This window comes from Pistacia vera, unplaced genomic scaffold (genome assembly GCF_008641045.1).
Source record: "Pistacia vera cultivar Batoury unplaced genomic scaffold, PisVer_v2 Contig333, whole genome shotgun sequence".
In the NCBI taxonomy this organism is placed as follows: Eukaryota; Viridiplantae; Streptophyta; class Magnoliopsida; order Sapindales; family Anacardiaceae; genus Pistacia; species Pistacia vera.
In genome coordinates, this window is record NW_022196150.1 from 384,974 (window position 1) to 394,122 (window position 9,149).

At 36.8% G+C, this 9,149-nt stretch overlaps 1 protein-coding gene across 1 annotated transcript; it reads right to left on the reverse strand.

Moving 5' to 3' along the window:
• Positions 1–879: 879 nt before the first annotated feature.
• LOC116137715 (stress-induced protein KIN2-like) lies at positions 880–1,884 on the reverse strand. The gene is made up of 3 exons (XM_031423401.1): positions 1,816–1,884; positions 1,633–1,701; positions 880–954 (listed from the first exon to the last, which is right to left on the reverse strand). Exons 1-3 carry the CDS (start codon positions 1,870–1,872, stop codon positions 880–882), a joined length of 201 nt encoding a protein of 66 aa, XP_031279261.1. The 5' UTR covers positions 1,873–1,884.
• Positions 1,885–9,149: the final 7,265 nt, after the last annotated feature.

Sequence of the window (9,149 nt, forward strand, 5' to 3'; positions counted from 1 at the left end):
TACATAGATGTGTGGTCAAATGCCACAATCCTACTGAAAGTTAATGAACAAAGAGGAAGATTTGTAATGCTTGTTGAAGCTGCAGGTTAGGAATCAGTAAACGTGTGCTTTCGAGATAACCTAGAAAAGAAGACCTTTGTTCGTCCTGGTGAAGATGAATGTCCTTAGTTGGAAGGATTGGAATGGTGAATCAAAGGTCAATTTTTTCCGGAGATTGTGCTGCAGTGATTTACAGATAAATGTTGTTTTTTACTTTATAACAGGAGATAATTACAGTCGTTTGAGCATGATTTTTTACTTCACATCTTGCTTGTCAAATCTGAAACATTCCTGGCAAGGAGTAGATAGTATTTTTCCTTTTTTGGTTTGAAGTATCCATTATTTTCTTGTTTGAATTGTAGGCTTTTTCATGCAGGATTGTTTGCAACAACCTGTTGAGTTATGATCATTTGCTTGCAATCTGATATATATCAATGGTATTCTTCACCACAATCTTATGACTCCAGAATCTTAGCCGATTTCATAAATTTTTGAATAAAAATTGTGTGATATATGGCTACTAGGTCAATTGAATTAATGGAATGTGTTGTCCGAGACTCATTTATCAGTGACCTGCTAAAAGATTCAGACTAGGGGCATCATATTATTTTAATGCATTTCAAAGATAAGGAAAAGTGATTGAAGACTCAAGACTAGAAACAATTCATTAAAGCTCTCTCTTTATGTTCGAAGTACACAACGGTGACAAGAAACAAAGAAAGGAAAAGGACACAAAAAAACAGCCAGCTATTGATGAGCTAAACAATGGCAAAAACAAATAAACTGGTTAAATGTGTACTATTCGAAGAGAAGCAGGTGGGTGTCACTCATCCTTTGGTTTTATTTGTTGATTCCAACGGCATTCTTGGCAGCATCAGCAGCACCCTGAGCTTTATCCTGCATTTGCTGGCCAGCCTGTATACATGTGTTTATCATTAGTCATGAACTTCAACAACAATTAAGCCTGGTTAGTTGAATGAACTTCAACCCCTTCTAGTCTTTATTCATCTCTAGATGTAAGTTTTTCGCTTTGTATAGATACCTGTTGGCACGACTNGTGATATATGGCTACTAGGTCAATTGAATTAATGGAATGTGTTGTCCGAGACTCTTTTATCAGTGACCTGTTAAAAGATTCAGACTAGGGGCATCGTATTCTTTGAATGCATCTCAAAGATAAGGAAAAGTGATTGAAGACTCAAGACTAGAAACAATTCATTAAAGCTCTCTCTTTATGTTCGAAGTACACACCGGTGACAAGAAACAAAGAAAAGAAAAGGACACAAAAAAACAGCCAGCTCTTGATGAGCTAAACAATGGAAAAAACAAATAAACTGATTAAGTGTGTACTATTCGAAGAGGAGCAGGTGGGTGTTACTCATCCTTTGGTTTCATCTGTTGATTCCAACAGCATTCTTGGCAGCATCAGCAGCACCCTGAGCTTTATCCTGCATTTGCTGGCCAGCCTGTATACATGTGTTTATCATTAGTCATGAACGTCAACAACAATTAAGCCTGGTTAGTTGAATGAACTTCAACCCCTTCTAGTCTTTATTCATCTATAGATGTAAGTTTTTCGCTTTGTATATATACCTGTTGGCACGACTCCTTGGCAGATTGGGCAGCATTATTAGCCTTATCCATCATCTGGCTGCTCTTTTCCTGGAAGAAAATGTAAATATTTACATCATTACATGATAGAAGATTATGCAACATGTATCATGGATGTTGAACTGGAATTAAGGAATGTTAATGTTCATTTATGTAAGAGGTCACCTGAGCTTGGCCTGTGGCCTGGCCGGCTTGGAAACCTGTGTTCTGGGATTGGTCCATTTTCAGTTTTCTCTGGAATTAACGCAGAAGACAGTAGGAACTAAAACTCAATTGCTTTTATGAGGTAGAACTCATAACCTGTTCCGCTTTATAGTGTGTAGATACCAGGCCATTTTTAGACATCTGTGATGCCATGTGACATGTGTTTCGATATGGTTTAATTTGGAGCAAATTTGGGCCTTTGGACCAGGGATGCTGTTGACAATATTTTGCTATTTCTGTATTTCTGATGTAGAGATGACTAATGCAGCGTTAATGAAGAAACTGCCACGTGGAGATCATGTCTCCTATTCTCTTGCTTTGGCTCTAGACTTCTGACTTTATCATCTTCAGCTAGGTGGTAGGATTTTCACTCAATGAATTGATAACATCTTCCCCTCCAGAAAGAACAATTAATAGGTTTTGGATATTTTTGAAGGTCTTAGCTTTTTGCCATAAGAGATCAGGCTTGAAGCCTCATTGGACAATATTGATTGATTAACATGATGGGAAGAATTATTCTTTTTAGATAACATTGTTAGTAAAAAGTTCATGTTGAATAGACCATTATATCTTGCTAAGATTTTAATTGAACCCGGACTCTTGTGAGACATTTTTCCTAATTGGGCATGTCCGTTATCAACAGGTTTCTCTTTGGAAGGTCATATCTCTTCTAAAAGTTATGTACCTTCAAAGGTTTCCCTTTGGAAGATCATGTCTCTTCTAAAGGTCATGTCTCTTCAAAAGGTTGTACTCATATCTCAAAATGGTTTTACAAAAGATGCCTTCTCATTTAAAAGGTACTAACAATCCTATATAAGGAATTGGATTTTTTGTAGAAGTACAATGGAAAAGAAAAACCACTACAATCCTATTAAAACCAAAACTCTCTTTGGTCTGCTTTTGTTTTGTGCATAATATAAGTAGATTCTTTACTATATCCTAAAGAAATTTGCTGATTCTATTTGCATTAATAAATGGGTGAAATTTCCTTCACGAAAGTGGCATTGTTGTACGCCTTGAAGTTGGTAGTTTATTTCTTGGTTCTAAAAAACTCTTCTTGGATTTGGTACTTTAAATTATTCACATATGTCCCTGATAAGTGATAATTGGTCATTCAAATACAGAGATATGCATTATTTGAAAAATATAGACAGATAGTGACCTAAGTTGAAACTTGAAACCTCCATGATATTTCTTTATTTATTTGAAATCTTGTTCCTTTTCTCTTTGCATCAAGTTCATTCAATTCAGATATGACACAACAAATATAAGTTTAATTTTTAAAAAACTAATGTGGAAATTAATATAAAAAAAAAAAAAAACTGATTCACATTAAAATATATATGTTCTCTTCTTGTTGAGAAATCCCAGAGTTTGACTAGGATGGATTTGTATCAGTACAATTGTCTCTCCCATATTCACCCAATGCTTTTGATAAACCGGTCACAACAGCAGATTAATGGTAATAAGGAATTCTTTTGTTCCATTTTACAGGTGTAATTTTGCGGTCTAGCTTTATACATGGGACTCGTCGGGAGGGGCAGATGTAGTTGCCTCTTATGTGTCATTGAGGTTCTATTGGAGATGATAACTTGACTTTTTACAAATTATTTTAAGCTTCCATAGTTCTTACCAGTATCCAATGTGTTTCAACCTCATCTAGTAGGTGTTTGGAGAATTACAATCATCGTATATTTCCTTACCCACCTTATCTGGTAAGATTTGGATTTATCTCTTACTCACTTCAATTAGTTGGGTTCAAAACGTGTTCGAACTCAGGATATCATCCATAGAAATGAGTCAAAGAGTATCAATTGAGTTATCTGTGGATGATATCTTGAGAAATATATCCATTCTCTTCTGGTTGAGAAATTCCCAAAGTTCACAAAGGTGGCTATGTATCAGTGTAATCCACCCTCTCTTATCACACAATGATTTTGATAATTAGTTTCTGGAGCAGTGTAATGGTAACAGGGAATGCTTTTGTCCAATTGTAACAGGTGTAACTCTGAGGCCTGGCTTTTGTCCAAAGTGATGATATTTTGCTTGAAACAAACTTCTTTTTATTGTTAAACTGAAGCTGGAAACTAGCGGCAAAAAGCAAAATTTGAAGTGGTGAAGTTGGCTAGGAGCAGTTCACCGAAACTGGTTTTTAGGCATGTTGGAGTGATTGTTTTTGGTGAATTCAACATACATTAAGCTACCTACTTTAATCATGTTAATGTGAGGTAATTTGAGTTGCTAAAGATGTATGGTTAAGATGTATTTTGGCATTAAAATATGTTTTAATGTTAGGTACAACAGTGGCATTAAGATGTATAAACTTTGTTGCTTCTTAATGAATGAATACAGAAAAAAACAAGTCTTCCACTCTCTCATCTCTTCTTTCTTCTTGTTCTCTCCCGTGTACTTAGTTTGTGTTCAATCTCCAATAACCAGCAACTGGTATCAAAGCTCCATTTGATCTCAAGGGGCCTGCAAAGCTTTCATTCGGTGCTTACTCAGTTAGTCCTCATCACACCAAAAACCAATCTTCATGGCAGCAAGTTCAGACTCACTCTTACCTCCAACCTTCAATGGAGAACAGTACCATATATGGGCTATTAAGATGAAGGCTTTTCTAAGAGGTCAGAGTTTATGGCAGTACATAGAAGAAGAGAAGCAGCCGCAACAGTTGGGGCCAAATCGAACGTTGAATCAAATAAGAATCCACGAAGAAGAAACTGCAAAAGCTCCGAGAGCTCTGTCTCATATACATGTTGCTGTTATAGATCAAGTTTTCACAAGGATAATGGCTTGTGAGACAGCAAAGGAAGCTTGGGACAAGCTCAAGGAAGAATTTGGAGGAAGTAGCTAAACCCGAAATATGCAAGTCTTGAACTTAAGGAGAGAGTTTGAGACATCAAAGATGCAAGAAGCTGAAGTGGCTAAGGAGTATGTTGATAGATTAATGAATATGGTTAACAAGATAAGGTTGCTAGGGGAGGAGATAACAAATCAACGATTTGCAGAGAAGGTATTGGTGAGCTTACCCAAGAGGTTTGAGTAAAAAATCTCCTTTTTGGAGGATTCCAAGGACTTGTCTCAGATCACCTTGACTGAGTTTGTTCATGCACTTCAAGCTCAAGAGCAAAGAAGGAAGTTGAGGTAGGAACACAGTGGTGAAGCAACATTGGTTGTCCTACGAAAGGGCAAGCCAACTCAAGGAGGAAACAAGAAACATGTTGGAGATAAGAGAGGAAAAGAGAAAGGCAGGAGTCAGTGGAATAAACCAAGAGGTTTCAAGGGTTTTCCACCATGTTCTCACTACAAAAAGAAGAACCATGCAGAGAGTAAATGCTGGTTCAAACAAAATTTTCAATGTCAGGCATGTAAACAATTCAGCCACATTGAAAAAGTCTGCAAAAACAAACCACACCAACCAACACAGCAAGCATAGACAACTGAAGATCTACACCAAAATTCAGAATCAGAACAGTTGTTTGTAGCCTCCTGCTATGTTGTTTAGTTCAGTTCAATGATGGAGCTTGGCTGATTGACAGTGGATGTACAAATCATATGACACCTAATCTGGAGAATTTTGTGAGTCTAGACCAATCATACAATCAAGAGAAAAGGTTGGAAATGGTGACTATGTGAAGGCAAAGGAGATATGGTTGTGTAGACCTTGACAGGTACAAAAATCATTACTAATGTTTTGTTTGTTCCTGAAATCAATCAAAACCTACGTAGTGTAGGACAGATGCTTGAAAGAAACTACGCTCTGCATTTTGAAAATCAATCCTACATAATATTAGATAATGAGGGAAATGTGATGATGTATGTAAAAATGGTGGGAAAGAGCTTCCCAGTTGAGCTCAAAAAATCAGAATTTCAAGCCATGTCAGCTAATTTAGATGACACAAACCTATGGCATAAAAGGTATGGTCATTATCATTATGCTAGTCTTAGACAAATGAAGCTAAAAAATATGGTTCACACCTTACCTGAAATAGAAGAGAATGAGAGTTTGTGTAGAGCATGCCAAATAGGGAAGCTTAGCAGACGCTCCAATTGGTACATACTAATGTGTGTGGACCAATGCAGACCTCATCCCTGAATGGATCCAAGTATTTTACTTTGTTTATTGATGATTATTCAAGAATGACTTGAGTGTACTTCCTAAAACAAAAATGTGAAGTTGCTACTATGTTTAGGAGGTTTAAAACTCAAGTAGAAAACCAAGCTAGTGTAAGGATAAAGGTTGTGAGAAGTGGTAATAGGGGTGAATATACCTCATGGGAGTTTGAATCAATATGCAGGGATGCTAGAATATGGCTCTAGTATAGCTGTCCTTACACTCCTCAACAAAATGGAGCAAGTGAAAGGAAAAATAGGACAATGATGGAGATGTCAAAATGCATGCTGACTAAAAAAAGTTTGCCAAATGAGTTGTGGGCAAAATCTGTGAACACTAGTGAGTACTTGTTGAATAGGATTCCAACTAAGGCTTTATAAGATCAAACTCCATTTGAAGCATGGTATGGAGTCAAGCCTCAAGTGGACCGTCTTAGAATCTTTGGTAGTGTATGTTATGTCCTCATACCATCCATCAAAAGATCCAAACTTGATGACAAAGCAAAAGTTGGAATCCTAGTTGGTTACAACCGCCAATCCAAGGCATACAAAATTTATATTCCGGGGTCTAAAAAGGTGGTGATTTCAAGATGTGAGGGTTGATGAGAGGTCAGTTTGGAACTAGGAGGAGAAGAAAATTCAAGATGATACAAGGCCACTGCAAAGGGAACAAGCTGCTGACCAATTTGGTGGGGTAGATTCTGATACAGAAGAAGAAACATCAGTTAGAGGGACCAGACCTCTTGCTGAGATTTATGGGAGATGCAATGTAGCTATGCTTGAACCATCATCCTATTCAGAGGCAACCAAGTTAGAGTCATGGAGAATTGCGATGCATGAGGAGTTGTCCATGATAGAAAATAATGGAACATGGAAGCTTGTGGACAGACCTGCGATAGAAAAATGATCCAAGTTAAGTGCATCTTTAAGAGAAAATTGAACCCTGATGGTTCAGTTTTGAAGCACAAAGCTAGACTTTTTGTCAAAGGCTTTGCATAATAACATGGTGTAGACTTTCAAGACACATTTGCACTTGTTGCTAGACATGATACAATTCGGTTAATCCTTGCATTGGCAGCATAATTCAAGTGGAAAGTTTACCAAATAGATGTCAACTCAGCCTTCTTAAATGGTTGGCTTGATGAAGAAATCTTTGTTGAAGAGCCTAAGGGACACGAAGTCAGAGGGAAATAAGACTTTATATGGCCTAAAACAAGCTCCAAGGGCTTGGTACAGCATAATTAATAATTACCTGGTTAGCCTAGGATATGCGAGGAGTCCAAATGAGCATACTTTGTATGTGAAGAAGTTTAATGAATATGTGATCATGATTTCCTTGTATGTAGATGATTTGCTAGTGATAGGAAAAAATTCCATTCAGGTTGAAGAGTTTAAGAAGGCAATGCACAAAGAGTTTGAGATGACTGACTTGGGAGAGATGACCTATTTTCTTGGAATGGAAATACATCAATCTCAAAATGAAATTTTTATATGTAAAAAGAAATATGCTAATGAGATGCTGAAGAAGTTTGGGTTGGACGGATGTAAATCAGTTGGCACACCTTTGGTGTAAAAAGTTGTGTAAAGAGGATGGAGCAGCCCTGGTAGATGAAACAAATTATAGAAGTTTGGTTGGGAGTTTGTTGTATTTAACAACAACAAGACCTGATCTAATGTTTGCCACTAGTCTCCTATCAAGATTTATGAGCAAACCAAGTGAGGAGCAACTTAGAGCAGCTAAGAGAGTGTTGAGGTTTATCAGAGGGATGACATGTCATGGAATCTGGTTCAGGAAGTCCGAAAACTTCAGATTGGTGGGCTATGTAGATAGTGATTGGGGTGGTTCTTGTGATGATATGCGAAGCACATCAGGGTATGTTTTCTTGTTGAATTGTGGAGGTAAAACAATGTGAGCCTACTGAAATTTTTTGTGATAATCATTCGACTATAGCTATGGCAAAGAATCTAGTCATGCATGGTCAAACTAAACACATAAAAATCAAGTTTCATGCGGTGAGAGAGGCTGAGCAATGCAGGGAAATCAGATTGACTCACTACAGGGGAGAAGATCAATTGGCAAACATCTTTACAAAGGCTTCATGTAAGTCCAAGTTTGAAAATCTTAAACTTAAACTTGGTGTCTCAAAGCAAAAATATCAAGGAGGAGTGTTCAAATATTTTGCTTGAAACAAAATTTTTTTGATTGTTAAACTAAAGCTAGAAACTGGCAGCAAAAAGCAGAATTTGAAGTGGTGAAGTTCGCTTGGGAGTAGTTCACCGAAGATGGTTTTTAGGCATGCTAAAATGATTGTTTTTGGTGAATTCAGCATACATTAAGCTGCCTACTTTATATCATGTTAATGTGATGTAATTTGAGTTGCTAAAGATGTATGGTTAAGATGTATTTTGGCATTAAAATATGTTTTAATGTTAGGTACAATAGTGGCATTAAGATGTATAAACTTTGTTGCTTCTTAATGAATGAATACAGAACAAAAACAAGTCTTCCAGTCTCTCATCTCTTCTTTCTTCTTGTTCTCTCCTGTATACTTAGTTTGTGTTCAAGCTCCAATAAGTCAATAACCAACAGCTCTACTCATGGGACTCGTTGGGTGGGGCAGATGAAGTTGCCTCTAAGTGCCATTGGGGCTCCTTTGGAAATGGTAAATTATGGATGTTTATTTGAACCTTTCATTATAGAATTATTATGTGTATTTAATGTGTTCCTATTTTTACCTATACATTCAATTCTAGATACTATATGGCAAATTTGTTTAGCTGATGAAGTTGTCTCTTAGTTTAGAGGCTCTATTGGACATGTTGCTTGTGATTGTTTATAGATTTTTCTTGCCATGAATGAATATTCTTCTAAGATGTGTACCTGTCTTCTGTTTATGAACAATTTGTTGTTGTTTCAATTCATTCTATTCTTAATGCAGATTCTGAAGCATGCAAAACTGTTTCCAAAATTCTGCTAATTGGTCCACTGTTTATACCTCCAGTTCATGTAACTTATGTGGCAAAGGTAGTTGTAACTGCTACAATAGATCCAACGTTCCCTACTAGCATCATCGATGTATATGGTATACTACAACATGGCCACTAAAAATCAGCTTAGACTTGTTAGGAGATCTCTTCTCTATATTTATTATTATTATTGTTCTTATTATGCATATCAA